General features: G+C 38.9%; 1 protein-coding gene across 6 annotated transcripts in view; it reads right to left on the bottom strand.

Moving 5' to 3' along the window:
* The window catches only part of TBL1X (transducin beta like 1 X-linked), a 202,315-nt gene that overhangs the window by 52,467 nt on the left and 130,805 nt on the right, over window positions 1–19,043 (bottom strand). For all 6 annotated transcript variants that reach the window (XM_050915578.1, XM_050915613.1, XM_050915589.1 and 3 more), the window contains one exon: window positions 4,935–5,042. In XM_050915578.1, coding sequence (XP_050771535.1) covers window positions 4,935–4,992 — 58 coding nt within the window. In that variant the 5' untranslated portion in view covers window positions 4,993–5,042. The remainder of the gene's footprint in view (window positions 1–4,934; window positions 5,043–19,043) is intronic.

The raw sequence follows: 19,043 nt of genomic DNA, 5'->3' as shown, positions 1-19,043 counted from the left end.
AAAATTCAAATCGAACAGTAAAAGTATGACTGAAAATGGAAACTGTTATACAACCTTAACTCTAACAAGTCATTGCCAGACATCCACTACAATAAATGCCCTACTGGAGAGCAGTATAAGCCGCAGACAGCTGGGGAGCTGATTTTCAGATAAGGATTCTATACTGCAACATGCATGTAAGTGCTAGAAAAGGATTAAATTAAATCGCTCAATTAAATCGATTAAATTAAATTGATAAATTAAATAGATCAATTAAATCGATTAATGAATAAAAAATACCAAATTTGAAAAAGCTTTAATAACGGAATTGCCATGTTGGGCTGGGTAGGGAAGGTAATTTATTGTACCATTTGGACCTATGACAGGATTTGTCACTCACAACAGATGGCAGCACATTTTAGATTAAAAGGTATGTGAGAGATTTGATTTCCCTTGGTTTTGCCATCCCCCCCCCCCCCTTCAATTTTCCTCGGAATCCTTATTACTCCCATTGCATTGTACTGCTCTGACTTTCATCCCAAAAGACAAATAATTATCTGTTTCTCTTTTGGGCAGACAAAGCAGAACAGGAAAACTCTACATTCTGAATTCTATATGTTTTTTTAGAAACACAGCTCTTCACTCTGAAGAAAAAGAATAAAAGGACTATGTCAGCTGTGAAGGTGGCTGCTAGCAAAAATACGCTTCCCAGGAGTTTGAAGAGGTGCAAAGCTGAATCAACATAATTTGGATGCCAGAACTGTGGCTGCTTTGGTGTAGCTTGTTTTACTTTTGTCAATGCACCTGCTTTGTTGGTATAACTACATCCACCACAGGAGTATTTTGTGTGCTCCTATCTCCACACTGGTAGTACACTCATAGTGTAGACATAACCTAAGCCTGATTTTAGTAACTGAGGCCAATATTTTCACTTAAAGGTAGTCTTTGAATCAAGACACCTACAAATAAATATGACCTGACTTTTAAAAGTTTGACTCCTGAGATAAACAATGCTTGGAAGTACTCAGCACTTTTAAGAATTGAGCCACTTCAAATTGTGCACCAAAAAGCTCATATTCAAAAAGGAGCAACTGAACATTGCAGGACTTGACTTTTGGATAGGAAGTAACAATCTTAAACTGAAATTAAACACTCGACTTCTTTATACCTAAAAAGGGGGGCATTCATGGTCCTACAGTGGAAGTGACAACATCTAGCCACCTTAGTGGTGGAATTCCTATGCCATCAACCCATGGAGCCTAAATGGAAATTATGCCTGACTGCTTTGTTTTTCTGGGCATAGATAGCCCTGAGACAGCCACCTATGTGAAGAGGCAATTATTTACTTACTTATTTTAATACAGCTAAGCAATTAGACCCTTAACTTGTCCAAGTCCTGTCTTGTACTGGAGGGATTTGACTGCACTGCCCCTGGACCAGGCATCTTCTCCAGCCTGCTTCTCCAGCAGCAGGCAACTCAAAGCAGTCTCCCTGGCTGTATTTTTTTCTGTTAAACCACATGATCAGTCAGTATAACTCATCAAGTGCCACAACTTACCATTTCATTCCATCTGCAAATGTATTCGAGAATCATTTTACATTTCCTTCCAGGTAACCGATAAAGCTATTGAGCAGTATTACGCCAAGAACAGATTCCTGTGAGTTCCCACTAGAAGCAACCTTTGAGATGAATATTCCCCAACTCTAATCACTTTTCAAGACGTTTCTGTTAGCCCATTTTTAATCCATTTGGTAACCCTGGATTACACTGATTTTACACACTGTTATTTCATTTTGTTTTTAACCACAGTGTCAACAAGACTAAGTACATGTCATAAAGTAGTCTAAGTGTATTATTGTCAGCACAGCTATCTCTGTCAACTTCATTTGTGATCTTGGAAAAAGCAGTATCAAGTTTGTTTGACAAGATCTATTATCCATAAAAACTTGCTGGCTGGCATTAGGCATGATGTCATCTCTTCATTTTTTGTTGGAGGTATCTAGTTTCAACCTTCCAATGATTTTGCTTGACCTATAGTTACCTGGATCATCTTGTTTAACCTTTAAAAATTCTGGCACAACATTTTCTTTTTCCAGTTCACTGGAACTCCCGTTGGTATGCCAAGATTTGTTAAAAAGCAACAATAATGGTTTAGACAGTTCAACTCTATTAATACTCTCCTGTGCAAGTTTTCTAGTCTGACAGAGAATTAAGGAGGAAATATAATTACTGAATTTCACTTCTAACTTCAATTTTAGAAGAGCTGAACTTCTACTAGAATGACCTGCCAGCGTTTTCATAATGAAGTGTAAAGCACCCATCAGTATCTTTGCTATAATGTTTCAAATAATCTCAAGTGCTTCTGTGCCTTCCAGCCGCAAAATACTTGAAATATTATAGGGACAGTTTGCTTTTTATATAGTTGTTCTTCCATATGTATTTCCTTTTGTCGTTTCTCTCTTCCTCCCTCCATTTGCCTACATTTTATGGGAAAGCCTGGAAGTTTTACAAGATAAGATTAAAGAACAGATACCTGAAAAAAAAATTGAACTTCTGTACGGTCTTGAAAGCAACCTTTATGGCTGTGTGTGATATAATTCTTAGAAGCGTTGGGTTCAGCTAATGTTAATAAATAATCAACGTAATAACTTTGTTTTCAGCAAACTCCTTAAAATATAGGGGTTTGAACTTAAACTGTATCTAAACACTAGCCCTCTAAATTTGGCATGCATTATTTCTGAAGCTATTGATTAAACATCTTTCATCTGCTGTCACATCTTATGGCATTTATACAAGCAGGTGGAAAGGCAAGATGCTGTATAACAATTTCTGTCTTATTACCCTACTTTATCTGAAAATACAGATATAAAAATTTCTTTGGAAAAAACAATGACAGTATGAAAGAAGATTCAAACTAAATGTAAGAAGCTTTTAAAATGGATTAGTGGAGTCATTAGTTATAGCTCTTATTTGCTGAATGGAATTACTAGCAAACTGTCAGGTATATCTACTAAATCAATACTTAGCATCTAGACTTCAATATGCTCAGTTTGAGGCATATTTGAATATTTCTTCAAATATTTAACCTCAACTTCTACTCTCTTATATGGGTAAAATACAACAGAACAGTGGAAATACAATGTTTTTGTGAATGCCTTTAGTACGTGTGGATTAAGTAAGAAAAACATTTGACCCTTTACATAAGAAGATAAGAGCAGTATGACTTGCAATTGATGTGAAAATTTGTACGTGAAGTTCTCCCTAAAATGCCAAAAGTGATTGCTTGCTTGTGGGAGACGGGTTACCTAGAACTGTTTCCTGACATTTGGCTGATACCACCATTCTTGATTGACTTTTTAAAGCCTCCTTCTGAATCACTACACAACACTGACCCATCTAATGATCTATCAAGAGGAATAAAAAAGGCTGGTTTTCTTTTTTCACATCAGGAAAAGTTACCGGATTAATACACTGTTATGTAGAATCTCCTACAATACAAATATAACAACATAAAACAATTTCAGGATTCTTTAGGCTTCGATTATGTCCATCTGCGCACTGCTCTAATGTTCAAAAGCCCTTTCGAGTGTGGTACCCAATAGCTTATTTTTAAAAATAAACTTTGTCTGGAAGAAATTTTAGTTTTGTTAGTTCCTATCTTTCTTTCATGTGATTGCATGCCAGAACTAGACTATTTTTTTATAAGCTCTGTTATTAGAGAGAAGAATACAATGTGAGAAAACGGCTACTAACACAGGCCACAACTAGACTTTCAAGAACTGTTTTAAAAGACCAAATCCTGAAAAAGTATTACAAATCTTCTTCTCAATTTCAGTGGAGATTCCTTGCGTAGGGATTTGGGTTCCTGGGACTGAAACAGCCTTGGAAGTAGAAGAAACAAATCAAAACAACCTATCAAATGAATGCTAGTTATAATGATCAACAGAAGCAGGCTAACCCAGTATCTTCTACCTGCTGGGATTTTGGTCCCCTGTCCAAGACATCTCTCAAGTCTGGAGGGCTTATTCTAAAACTGGCTTCAAGTCTTCTGACAGGAAGACATTTATTTTTCACAGAAATATTTTTTTTTTGTTTCAGCATATGAAACATCAAATATTTTTAGTCAATTCTACTTTTACCAACCCAGAACATAGGGCCAGTACCAAGTAAACTGGGATCCTGGCTATAAATCCTTTGTCAATGTTTCTCACCTTCCCTATCATCTCTGCACTAACAGAACATTTTCCATTAGTGAAGAGAACTTCTACTTCTTGCAGCCAAAGAGTGGACTCAAGACTCTGAAAACAAAATGGACCCTAAATTTAAGTTTCAATTTCAATTTTGTTTTTTTTGAAGGAAAGATGAAGCTTTCCTTCTAAAAGGAAAAGCCCTGTAAAGACATTATTTTCCGGTATGAAAACAGACAGAGGTGGAAGTGATACTAAGACAGAGCCACGCTGACACTTGCGCAGCTCAGCTGACATACATAATTACCCTAATGAAATTCTAAAACATCAGGCGCTCGCACCCAAATTTCCATTTACAGCCAATATAAAAACAGTTTAGACAATCCCTCTTTGCTTAATAAGTATCTGACAGAACTATTTCAAGTAGCTAAGAAAAAAGATACAAAATCCATGTGCTTTGTGCCTGTGCTGCCAAAAATGACTTTGGCTGAGATGATACAACTCCACAAAAACATTTGTTAACATAATGTTATTTATTTCCTTGTTTTGCCTAACTGCAATGTTTACTTTGTACCTGCGTATGTTTGCACTTTTATTATGTTCAAGACCATGACTTCAAAGAAACATGGGTTTGTGCAAGAAATATTTAGTCTGAGTTTATCGGTCTGAAACACTCAATGCAACATTCCTAAAGCAACACCATGCAAAAAGCCAATTTTCCCATTTCATCTATGACCTGAAGTTGTGAGGAAATACAGGAAATTTACCCGATTCCTGGAGATAGCGATACACCAAGAAATTCACTTCGTCACTGGTTATGCTCATCTTAGCCCAACCTCAATATGATGAGGTTTACGAGAAGTGTGATCCACGCTCTGTTCAAAGGGAAAGAAAAGAACAGGTTTTGTTTTATCTTTATTATGAAATTTGTTACCAAAATACAGGTGTTTTGTTGGAGGACATTGTTAAGGTATTTAAAGATCTCATATAGTTATTAGAGGTGTTACGTCCCAATGTGAGGCACCCATTAAATACTGTGAATCAAGTACTCAAGCTGTACTGTACCTTTTATTATAATTAAAGAGCAGTATTTAACATGAGAGTCTCAGAGGGAGCATTTTAAATCTTGGAAGCCTTTGCAAATGTCAACTCTCTTACTTCTGTGGCTTTACTACAGGTTCTTCGGACACTCCTTTTTACTGTGTGAGCATTTTCTTTTCAGAACTGCTGGCAATGACAGTGTCATGATTTTGGAAATTAACTCTATCCCAGCCAAAACCAGGACATACAAATCATAACCTTTTTGCAGCCCCAAATTTGTAATCTAGTTTTCTGTCCAGTAGTTCATACACTGAAAAGACAGATTCTTTCCTTACAAAACCATGTTACGCAGTGAACTTAAAGTTCCCATAAAATGGAAACAAATGTAAATTTAAGATGAGATTACAAATTTTATTACGGGGAGGGAAGAGAGAGAGAAAAAAAAAAAGAGAGAGAACGCCATATACCTTGTGTCAATAACGAATACAAATATCCTAGCATTATATAAAGTTATAATGTTATAATGTCTCTGATTAATGGTGAGCAAGAATTAAACTTCAATTATTCACTTAAGTAATCGTAACCTTTAGGATGACAGTTTTGCATTACTATTTTGGGCATATACTCTGATAATAAAAACATTGGTTTTAGATGATAAATTTGTTTTGAACATTTTCCGTTAAATCTTGATGATTCATTTCTGTTTGGGAATCTGACTTAAGTAGTTTGGTTTTAAAAGCCGTAAGTACTTCTCAGACATAAACTTTGCAACTTTGTCAGCCACACCATACCTATAACTAATCATGTAAAGATTTGGACGCAGAAGCACACACTACGCTCTCGTCGCGTATTACAAATGAAAGACCGTAGGCGTGTGCTGTTTGTTTCAATTTCCCGTATGTCTCTTCTTGGCAAGCAGAAAGGTCTTTGTTCATCGAAAACCTCTTCAGTAATTCCTGTTGCCTAAAGTAGCACCTGCTACTGCAGGCAATGCTGATCGACTACAAGTTTCCCCTGCTGATGATTTAAACCAGCAGGTCACTCATGACTGTAACAGATGTCTCTGCATATTTATGTAAATGCAGGTCTTTCGAACCCTGGTAAGCCTTTTATTCTCCTGGGCTGCTATATTTCTTCAATGGCTCGGTTGCTGGTTTTCCATAAGAAACCATAGCTTGCTAATTTGGGAGACATCTTCCTCAAGTATTCCAGTCTTTATTATTACGGTTTGTACTTCACAGAGAACAAGAAGAAACAAAATAGTTAAAATCATACAGTCTCCGTGAGGAAAATTTCATCTACTTTGGAAAGGATGATCACTTTCTGCTAAGATTCTGGCTGAGGACAACATCAGCTGTATCCAACATCCAGTCCTGTCACACATGCCACGTATCACCCTGCGAAGCCGTTTGGTCTCTTTTCTCCTCAATCCCTCATCTGTAAAATGGGCTCAAATTTCTCTGCCTCAGGATCAGGAGACTGGAAGCACTGGTAGTTGTAAGGGCTTTAGTTACCAAGGTTGGTGACTGCAGGCAGTGAAAGTACCACTTTCAGTATAACTTTATACATACTTCTTCCAGATAAACAGATTTGGTTCTGAATAATTAATAAACCCCTGTGCCCCTTTTTGCATAATCATCACCATACAATGAAGAACAAGACAGACATTCACGGCAACAGTTAAGGCCATTTTCATCCCTGTCTGAGTACTTAAAATACATCCATATCACTGCTATGGCCATGACAACAATAAATCAAGAAACTTTGATAGCTGTGGGTTTAAAAAAAACACCCGGCACAACACTTCTAAAAGCTTTCTGAAAATAGCAGTTTCAGAATTTGGTGGCAGGAAAGTTGGTAAAGATGAAACCTCTTACAAAAATTCAGTTTCAGCAATGACGTACTTTGTGGTAAAATGAACTTTATTAAAAAAAAAAAATCAAGAAACTACAAATGCTGTTTCTGGATGTATCCTGCTAATTTAAGACATTAACATGGCATTTCCCATATACAGACGGTTGCTTTGGGAAAGGGAAGGGAAGGGAAAGGAGGAGTGTTGTTTTTTGTTTGTTTTTCTAAAGACGACTTTTCTTAAATGAATTAAAACCAGAGAAAATCAGCCTGACTGCAAAATAAATAGTCTGACAGCCCCAGAAAGACCTCCACAGCAGCTACCTTTATATCAGAATCCCAAGCACACCGAGCAGTTGGATTTACAATGCATTTTCCCTGAAGCCAGTCAACAGGAATTACTTTGACATATGTGTCGGACCATATCTTTATACACATTGTTACCATGCCATAAATAACCAGATGATCCCCACTCATACATTTAAGGTTTCTTCCCTCCCACAGATGCCAGTGCAGCAATCAGATACACAACTGTAAAGCTTTTACCCGTCCAATGCAATACACAGGTTTTGGCTTTGACCCAGAGAAATCTGTTCATTAGAAATGTAGCTGAGCTATGAAAGACCATACGTAATTTCATTAACGCTCTTTTTAATTTCCTTCTTTTCTGCAGATAAACACCCCAAATAAAAGAGGCTACAGAAGACATAGTGGGGAGGAGAGGAACATACTTATCTTTTCTGTATCTCCAAGTCTGATTCATAAGGAACAAACAACTAGCCGCCCCCTCAATACAATTTTTTTTAATGTAGAAATGCAAACTTCTGTAGAAAATCGCAGAAACCTTTAGTTATCATTGTGATAGATTTATTTCTGCTAATTGATGGTCTCCTTTTGTTACTGGAGATTAGTATTACCTAGATTAATAGGTTTTTTAAAAGAAATAAATTATAGCTTATAAACAATACCGATGTGCCTTTGGAGACGTTTCACATTTAAACCAGCAATAACATCTTAATTCTTCACAATGTCAAGAGGATTTACAAAAAGCATTCAAACACGTGTTTGAACTTTCTTTACTTGAAACACTTTTTCCTGCATCCAATTACATGTAACGGAAAGTTCTATTTACTTCAACCTTGCCTTAAAAATTTGGGTTGTGATCCTGCAGATATTTGAGAATGTCCAAACATGCGAGCTGAGCCCGCTAAGACTTCCCAAAGTATAATGGATCCCAAACATTCAAACCCCATCGGCGGACGGGTTGTCAAGATCGTGCAAAATTAAATTTAACACTTATTTTAAATAAACACTCAACTCTGAGTTCTGCTGGGATAGGTTTTCAGAAATGCTTCCCATATAGAGGTAAAAAGCTGGGTTATTAGCTCAGATATGCTACTATTGTGCTTCCAGGGCTGCCTGGCTTTTGCTGAACTACGTCGTTCAGCTGGAGTTGAGCTGGCTCCAGCGAAGCTAATGCTGCAGCACACTGCCCTGTGCTCTGGGCAACCAGGGCAGCTTATTTCCTGGAGTACACCACTGGACCTGATTTGGCTCTGTGCACTGACATACCACTGTTCCCAAATTAAACCTTCCTGGAGCACTGGGAATCTTGCTAATGGGCCATGCAAGTGGCTCTGGAGAAGGCAGCCTCGCGTATAGCTACGGTTCAGCACAGCGCTAGCCAGGTCGACTAACAATAGTTTATTTACATCCCATCCCCTTACTCAAGGATTGCTCTTCCTTTGTCCGGCATATTTTAGCACTGTTGCCATAAATAAGGGAAATCTGGCTGAAGAATCAAGGGAAAATAACTTTTTCAAGTTTGAAATAGCATCTAAAGACGCAACGGCTCTGCCTCTCTTCTAAATGATGCTCACAGGGTCCTCCAGGGCTGTGTCCTGCCCTCCAGGCTAACCCCGGGGCAGGGGACGGCCGAGGCTAGTGCAGGAAAGGAGTTTACATTTGCTACTTGAAGCAGCACTGCCATCCAGAGGGACTGGGAGTTACCAGTCAATCTTCCCCTCAGGAAGGCGGAAACAGGCCAGACATTTAGGGAAAACACCTAAACTAAAATGTAAACCTGAAACCTAAATAGGAAGCTGGGCACTTCCCATTTCTGCATCCAGCCCTGCCGACAGAAATTCATCACACGGCTAGTCTGGCCCTCATCTTACCCCCTGAAGAAATCTGCAAGCTCCAGTCTGCTTTAACTGAGTGCTGAGCAGTCGTCAGCTGCTTGGAGGATTTTTTTGGAGTCATTATTGTTAAATAAACACCCTCCCCTCAAAAAAAAAAAAACACCAACCAAAAACCAAACCCACAAATTTTCATTTATCTCCTGGAGGGGTTGCACTATTTACCTACTTATTTGACAAGGCTAGGCTGAAATGTCTTTTCCCAACCAAAGTTTTAATGACAACATTGTCATTAAAATGATGGGGGCGAAGAGAAATTGTATATTTGCTTTGGGGGAAAAAAAGGCAAAAATGAGAGGTTTCATAAAAATGAAAACATTCCAGAAAGTTCAAATATTTAACATCGTGAAATTGATGCCCTGCTGCATGGGAACCGGAGTTCATGTACTTGTGCTCCCACTTTCTTGTCCAAGATGGCTCCATGCATCAAGGCACGTTTCTCAGGACCCACTACAGTCTCCCCATCTCCTAGAAGAGAATGTGAACACAAGAACTGAAATAGACTCTAGGAAGGCACCGTGACAGCATAGCCAAATCAATGTGTTACTGTTTTGCATATGCTCTGCAGTTTAATGAAAAACAACATTTCCCAAAGCCAGAAGCCACTTCTCACAAAACGAGTCACTTAGGCAATCTCAGTATTTTCTGTTGAAAAATACTTTCATCAGAAACTTTCAATGAGCCCTATGCTTCTGTATTTCTAGGCTGTGTCTTACCATAGAGCCAGAACAGAGTCAGCAGCCAGCAGCTCTTCCCCAAAGGCTAACGAGCTCTGCTTGGCTCAAACCATTGCATTCTTCAGTCTTGGCTTTTATCGCGGCTGCCTCTTCTCGAGGAGGAACTCCAGTATGCTTCTTCCCCAAAATGCCAAAACCGAACTTCTGGAGAGGAAAAGAGCACACTCGGCCTCCTCTCCCCTCGCAGTCTCTCCTGCCACTTCATGAAGCTAAAGAGTAAAAAATCTTTTCTTTACAAGCATCCTGACACAGGAATGAGACCATTGCATTCCTGCTGATTACAAGGTACAGAGCATGCAGGATGGTTCTTTCCAAACTCCACCTATGCCAGTCACCAAAATAACAGTAAGCCCAGTTCAAAATGCAGCTTTGTGCATGCATGACTTCCAGACTCCTCCTTGTAAGGCTTGAACTTGACACCTTGCTTTAAAAAAACTAAACTTAAAATATAAACAGTTGCCCCTTCTAGAGATCACGCACTTCAGAAAGCAAATCAAGATGTGCTCACAGTAAGACCTGCACCATATCTCCCTGGCCTTTCTTAATGAGGAGGCAAATAGTTAACTATCCTCATTCTGTAAATGATCACCACAGGTCATCCGAACTATTTAATGACAAAAATGAGGCAACTGAAACCTCTCAGAGCTATTGTCCTAGGCTCTTTACAGACGCTCACACATGTCTTTGCATCACTCATATTGTTAATATTTTGAGGTTTTCTTCACAAGCACAGTAACAAATTTGTTGTTTTGGGGAAAACAAAAGCTGAGATTCTGCAGAACTGGGTAATCTTTGAGAATGGTTATTGCGCTGTACAGTATGCGCTGTCTCACTTAGAGATCTGTCACCAGCGTTTATAGCAGCTCAGTAAGGACAGGGACCTCAAAGAGAATAGGCAGTAGGCTTGTCAGAAAACCTGCATTGCCAAATGTTAAGGCGGACTCTTCTTTTGGTTTTGTTTTTATTTTTAAGTCCATTTATTTACACTGACCTTCTGCTGATTTTTAAAAGGCCACACTAAACCAAAACAAACCCAGGGAGTCCCAGCTCATCCCCATTCTCACTGCTGCCTGTAAGACCACACTCTGACAAAAAGAATTAACAACTGCATCTGTATCTGAGAGCTTCAGGAAAAATGGCACAGATAGAAAAAAGGTCTAGCTTGGATCCTGACATGTTAGGGTATCTCATACAATTAATCACTAAACTCAACCATACCAGCATTCAAAATCCGGTGCCAACTGAAGAAAGAGGAGGTAGAAGGAATGACAACTGTAGACATGTAGCAGTGATCAATGAAACTGCAATTCTGTCTTGAAGAGTTCACTCTTGATGAATCAAATGCTGTGTGCGCAAATCTGACAAAAATGGGGCTTTCACTTAAATAAAATAAAAACTTTGTTCAGGGAGAAGGTCGGTTTACTATGCAACACCTATAAAGACGTGCTTTTCAACAGATGAATCTCTCTTTTTTTAAAGCGTAACTGCCTACTGTATTCATCCTTTTAAAAATCTGCAATAAATTATCAAAATGGTTGTCCTGTCCTAGAAAAAATGTTAACAAAATAATACATCATCCAGTAAAATATTAAAACATTAAAAAAACCCAAACATAATACAAAAATATTAATAAAAATAACTTGGCCAATTAAACACTTTGGTGGACATCATTGCAGAATGTTTTACTTCCACATGAATACTGCTTTTCTTTAAATTATAAAAATCACATTTCAAACTGAAAAGCCATTTGGAACCAAACCCACATCTATTTATTTAAAAAAAAAGGGCAACAAGAGATATTCCAGCAATTTCTAAGTGCTATGCAAACATTTTTCAATTAATCAACTATTTCCAGTGCAAAATAACTAATTGTCAACAAAAGACAAGCCTTTCATCACCAAATTCCCAGAAAACTCTACTTCCTCTATCAAAAGATGCAGAACTGTGCATCAGCTCTTTCATACTTATAATCTCTTAGTTTTATCAGGTTATTTTTCAGTTCTCAGCTGGTTTACTTAATTACATCAGCCTCCAGCATTTCAGTTCTAAGAGTTCAAGTGGATCTTTTCCAACTCCCTTTGCTGCAGAGTGAAATGGGTTTTCCTGTATTGATCTTTCCTTTTTGGCACTTTGCTAAGGGAAAAAAAAGCAAACAAAACCAACTGCTCTTCTTAATTAGTGCAATTGTGTTATATTTCTTTTATAGCTTAGTTCTAAGAAGAGGCAACTTCAATCAGTTTTTTTTCTTTTTTTTAATAAACAAAAATAATGTTTGCATGAGTATATTGTATGGAAACCTCTGGGAAGCCAAAAATAAGATTGAGGGGAAAGTAAAGGTTGACGGCAGTTCTAGAGCTTGCAAATGAAATGAAATTAATTGTTTTAAAATAAAAAAAGGAAGGAATTACAGAGGCTTGAGAAATCAAAACACGTGATAGGATTTAGTTTGAGAATGAAGATACCTCATCACTCTTGGAACAACTGAAGTCAATTGGGAATGCTGCCACTAAACAGAACCAGAATTTTCTTCCTTACATGAGCACAAAATGGCAATTAGGACAAACTGGGGGACAATAGCAAGTGTCCGCTCATTTCAAACCAATTAGGCCAAAATACATGATCGTCTGATTGTGCAGTTACTTGTCTGTGTGCACATGCACTTCCATGTACGTAATGCAACAAGAAATGTGTTTTAAATCTTACAAGTAGTGCTACACGCTCAAAAAAGTTAAGGAAGATTGCAACTTTGAAAAGATGGCACAATTACTCTATCGATATTTGCTTTTCCTGATTTTTGGCAAGAGGAACAGTGTATTAATACTATCTCAAATTTAACTTTTCACTTAATTTACCTGGATTTTTACTAAAATGTCAACAAAACCAAAAGGAGCAAACATTAGCATTTATATTTTTCATCTGTGTTTCACATTCACAGAGTACTGAGGTGAAGGAATATGATGGGATGAGTTCCTACCAGAACTGGTTGTACCTGTTTCATTTTCTGTGACCGCAGACATGAGTAAAATAACGCAGCTGAACTTTTAGAATTAACATCCCTCAAATATTTAGAATAAAGCACAGTTTCTCTTTCAGCTGTTCACAATTTCTCTGACACCTAACCGTAAAGATCCACTAAAACTTCAATGTGAGGTATGTGAGTCCCAATCTTGCCCGTTAGAATGGACGTAGACAGACACCCAACTGTGATGAGACAGGCCAAGGTCCAGTACATAAAACATTTGCCTTTGAGGTAACACCATGCGGCTGGGACAGAAAACAAGCTTCCAGGAGCCTCCATAAGGCCCCAAGCCACCTGCTGGATGGGCAGCAGGGGTTAGCAGGCATGATGCCCATTTTAAATGAGGCAATGCCATAGCAAGGAATGCAAGAGTGATGGGCCTGGAAGGACAAGTGAGAGACAGCCTGAAGGCCTTGCCCGAAAGATGGATATCTGGATAAGGCTTTTTTGATTATTTCTGATTTTTATCCTGCAACTTTGCTGTTTAAAATGGTGCGACTCTGGTAGCAGAGGCCAAAATCCTGATTTTTCCCAATACATCTGAGCGCTTTAACTAGGCTGCAGAATCAGGTTGTGTCTTGCCTTATTTTTTGAAGAGCGAGATAAGGATAAAACATCCATGTGTGGCCTTTACCATGTTCCTTACGTAAACTACTTCCTATACCACCCTGAGAGTGAATCCTCATTTTAAAAACCACACTGCTATCACCTTACTGGTTGCAATGGTATCAGTGCCAGCTAGAGCGGTAGGTATCTCCACTACCCACCATGTTATGGACAGGCATGGCAGGCGTGCGGCATAAACACTGCGAGACCAGGGAGGTGACATGCAGTAAGCATAAAGGGGTTTGAGATCTTTTCACACCCGTAGTCTCATATTTAGTTCCTTTGCCCCAGAGCTGTGGGGCGCAGGAAATGCTTTCCAGGCAAGGGGCAGCAACACAGACACAGCAGTGACACCATGCAGAAGGGCCTGTTTGTCCACATACCTGTAGGTTTGTGTGTTACTCCTTCTCTCCCACGAGGCCCAGATATTCAGTAAAACCTGTGTTTCAATTCCATGTACATTTGAATTTCATGCTGTTTTAGTATCTTTTAGGACAGCTTGACACAGGTGCAGTTCGAGAAAGACTAAATGTGAAAGCCGTCCTGGTACTACTGTCTCATGACAACACCTATAACTTGCACGACAAAACCAACCCTTGGATTTAGCAAAGCTCAACGTATAAGATGATAAAAAACAACAGGAGCCTGCCCTAGGCTAAAAAACTACATTTTTTTCGCTGTGCAGGCTGGCCCCACATGGCTGCAGGGCCCTAGAAGTAGTAGACAGGAGAAGCACCAGCGTTGTACATCACACGTGGGAAGAGGACAGGCACATCCCTGACCCCTCACAAGTTGGGGCCGCATGGCTGCCCAGTGAGCGGGAGCCACGCTAAGGATCTGCAAAGGTCTAGAGATCAGCCAGGAGCCGCAGCAGCCCAGCTAGTTCACGTCTGGATGGCCTCAGGCAAAGGGAATGTGCAGCGACGTCATTAAGGGGGTGGGTTTTTATTAGTTTCTGCTAATAAACTTAGCAGATGTTGCTGGGAACGGTTTGATGTTATTTTTCCGTCATTTATAACTTTATTTTTAATTTTTCCCTCAGAGCAAGCAAAGGCAGTAGATCTTACCACATATTTCAACCTTAACTTGTTTTCCCTGTAGTATTGTTAAAAGTGTAGCTGAAGATTTTCTTTATTTTTATTATTATTATTATTGTACAAAGGGAAAAAGTATTTTTCCCATTTGCCTATAATTCCAAAATAGCTGAAAGGATTATACTTTGAGTTAAAGAGGAAAAAATACTTTTCAGACTCACAACACTGAAAATTTCACCCCCTAAAACAAGTATTTTGTAAATTTTAAAATATGTGAAAACAAAGAATTATAATGGAAATTATTTTAAACTTTTATTATGGCAGATCCTATTATAAACTATTTATAAAGATATTAACTATGGCTATAAATACTTAAGGTTTTCTCTTGAATAATCCTAAGAGAATGTCAATGTTAAATGCTGTAAGGACAAAGATTTTATAGGATAGCGCAACGGAACAACAGAAAAATAAATACACAAATTCAGGATATTTCCCTGCTGTGTATTTCTACTGCCAACATTTAGCTCTTAGTGGAAATCTGTTGGCTTTTTCTTTTTCTTTTCTTTTTTTTTTTTAACACAAGCTTCACTAGGTTTACTCCTGGTTTATATTGGTTTGAGCTCTGGAGAAGGCTCACTAAATGCTTCCATTTTTATGGAAGGTATAACACTACTTTCCTTGTTGGAAGGTGGAGGGGGAAGGAAGAAGGATGGAGAGACATAATTTGCTTTCAAAGGATGCCTGCAGAAACTTCTAAGAAACCACTGGAGTAAAAGCTTATTTCTAAGTTACTTTTCTGCATTCACATTGCTAAGTATTTCATAGAGAAGCTTCCCATAAAAATCAGTACAAAGAATTAAGACTGAGAAATCTCCGTCCTATGAAAACCACCTCAAGCGCCATCTTCAGATATTGTTTCTTTCTTTATTTCTTTTAACTTTTCCTCTGTATGCTCTATATCCAGACTGCAAATAGCAAAGAAAAATTCACATACAGCATATCCAGTAGTATACTCCAAGTTGTACAACACTACCACACATACTATCTTTTTCATCCATCCTCCTTCCTTTGCATGCAGTAACTGGCCAGCAGGGGTGAGCCAGTCTCTCTGCCATTTTAGGTTTTCCTGGCTTTCCGTCTTACTGGTAAGACCAGTGGAATAGTTTGTGCTTCTCCGCTTTAGCTGGAGGGCGTTTGACCATTTTTACAAACACGTCACTGGCCATGTATGGAGGTACCAAATGTACAAAGGTTTTTTCCCCCTCCCAATCTTCTATCAATTTTTGAGTACATTTCAATATGGCATTTTGCTGTTTCCTCCAGTCTAGGGATAGCAGGAAACTTAAGCAGCAGCACTTTGTAAGGTTTGTGTATTCAGATAGTATTTTAAGAGTGACATGCCAGTCCCTCACTAGGTATTTTTTTTTCCATTTGTAGATGGGTGAAGAATGTACAACACAGAAAGATAAAGAATCACATTTCTGCTGGCAGCATCATGAAGTCCTACACAGCCCTAATATAAATAGCAAAGTCTATAGATTAAAAGGCAACACTAAGAGGAAAGCTTTTAACCTACTTTTTTAAAAAGCGAAACAGCCTAGAAACTAAGATGAACTCAAAAATCCTTGGGGAGTCAGAGACAGACATGACATAATCTAATTTTTTCATAAAAAAAATTTCAGCCAAATACTTCTCAGGAAGGACTTTAATATATTATGACACAGTTATTAGTTAGCTCAGATTAAACAAAAATCACTCCCCTGCTTTAAAAAAATCAAGATATAGAGAACTGAAGCCTTAAGTCCACACATACAGGGTTTGAGAAGCTTTTAAAGGTTTTAATCCCTAGAGAAGAATTGTTTTGTCAGAGAACAAAAAGATTCTAAGTTTTTGGCCTTCCCTCCAACAAGGACTCTATGGAAACTAGAGGTGATGAGAAGGGTTGAAGTAGATGTCAATCATATGTTTGCTATTACAAAAATATTATAAAAGCCACTGAACATCAGTAGGATTTTGGATGCCTAAAGGCTTGAGGGGACCTCGGGAGGTCTCTAGTCCAACCCCCTGCTCTGAGGTCAGACCAGGCTGCTCAGGGCTTGGACCAGTTGGGGCTTGCAACCCTCCAAGGCCAGAGATGGCAGAGCCTCCCAGGCCAACCTGCTCCACTGCCTCACTCTCCATGGGAACACATAGGAAAAAGTTTCTCCTTATACCCAGCCTGAACCTGTTGCAACTTGTACCTCTTGTATCTCACCCTCCCACCCTGCACCACTGGGAGGAGCCCAACTCTGTCTCCTCAATGATCCCTTGTAGGTGCTGGGGGGCTGCTAGGTACTCCTGAAGCCATCCCTTCTCCAGGCTGTCCCGTCTTCCCCAGCCCCTCCTCACAGGGCAAGTGCTCCAGCCCCACTGCCTTGGGGTCCTTCCAAGCTCCCTCCAGTTTGTCCACATCTTTCCTGTTTCAGGTCCCAAAACTGGACGCAGTATCTAGATGTGGTCTGGCAAGTGCCATACAGAGGGGGACAATCCCTTCCCTTGATTGACTGGCTGCACTCCCACTCATACAGCCCAGATTATTTGTTTCTTCTAGTTCACACAAAGAGAAATCACACTAGTGTTATAAAGACGCAAAACCTCCATACAGCTTTAAAATGAACATCAGTATCAGTGTTAATTGAAAGGAAGTAATTTTTCCAAATTGGAACAGTATCACTCATTGTCCTCTTTACTAATTTTATTTGGAAAAAGAATTTTTATTTGGAAAAGACATGCGGGAAGGTAGATGGGGTAACACTCCATACTGTCATGCCTACTCAATCTTCTAAGGATACTGTAACCAAGGAAGTATTTTAGTCATCCAGCTCCTGGAACGTAATTCTCAAAGGCTAGTTAGCTATGAAATTCCCTCTACAAGGAATGGGGAAAGTTATGTGCCTGTTTCAGAGATTTATGTGTTTTCCTGTAGCCGTGGATTAGACACTTGTCTGAGACCAGGATTCATTGCTTCAAATTTCCCCTCCAAATCTAGGCTCCAATTTGTATCTTTGGCTGTAGAGAACTGACTCAGTATTTTTATTTGGGGGGGGGGGGGGAGGAAAAAAAAAAAGGAGAAAGGTGGCAGTGGAAGCGGTATAAGAGATTTAAGAGACTGAAGATTAAAGTATTCACTTAAGAACTAGCAGGTTCAAACTTGCATTTTCCAGCTCTCAGGAGAGCACACTTCACACCTGGTTACAGGTTGCTGAAATGAAAACTCTGTGGAGCAAAGAATGTGAGACTCACGAGCCAGAAGGACGGGGGAAAGAAACAGAGATCTGTAACACCTCTTAATGATCCCTTGCTTATTGCAGGTATCTTGCAGCTGACTCATGAACCATATACGTTTCAATTTTTTCAGCATCAATGAAAAATATGCATAGTAAGTATGAGCATTCATGTATTGTTTACTCAAAGATGAATTTTCATTAATTTTTTCACTCTTCACCACTACTTTTTACATATGTTTTACATTTCCTTATTAAGGGAAGATAATTTTGGTCTCTTTTTATTTCTACAGAAACTCAAGAGTCTTTGTAGTATTATGCAAGGAGCAGACATCAACACCTATATTTAAGTATGACACATTATAAGCTTATATTATCACTTATAATTTGACTCCATTTTAACTATTTGGACTGTAAAGCTCCATGGAGAGTGTTCGCCTCAGGCGAAATTTTTTCTGGAAGGCATAAGCAAAAACGGTTCAGTCGTTTCAGAGTGAAGGTGGGGAAAACCCAGTTTTGCTGATATTTATACAGCTGTTTCAATGAGAATCTCTAGCGCTTCCACACTTTGGAGCAGGGACTTGACATTTGGCAGAGAGGTTGCTCTCATGGCAAAGTGCCTTCTCTGTCACAGTGAAAATCCACAAAATTTGACTAAAATAACACCTCCTGAAAATACTACTTGTATGTGCTCTGCACAGGTTTGTTAGAGGCCTGTAACTGAATTATCAAAATATTTTCCTTGCATTAACTCTGCTTCCTACTCAGATGACAGGAGCTCAGAGTCTTTTTACACAAGGGAAAGCAGACACATGGTGATGCAGAAGAAAGGGTGAGGGATGGGACAGGGAAAGGTGAAGGGCATCACGGCTACAGGCTCATGGACCACTGAGCTGGTAGTCTCAGGTGTCTCATCTCTCTCCACATAGCAGAGAATACTCTTTCTTCCCAACAAGTATTTCAGAGGAAAAATTATTATAGCCAAAATATGACACTGATTTTGAAATTTCTCTGCTGTCCTTCATACTAATTTTTATCAGTAGTTTATTCCTGCACATTTAGACCGTGTGATCTTTAATGCCTTGTAGCTGTATTTATTAACATCTTTTATTATTTTTATCAGTTAA

This window comes from Gymnogyps californianus, chromosome 1, assembly GCF_018139145.2.
Source record: "Gymnogyps californianus isolate 813 chromosome 1, ASM1813914v2, whole genome shotgun sequence".
NCBI classification, from domain to species: Eukaryota; Metazoa; Chordata; class Aves; order Accipitriformes; family Cathartidae; genus Gymnogyps; species Gymnogyps californianus.
This window is presented reverse-complemented; position numbering and strand designations above follow the sequence as displayed.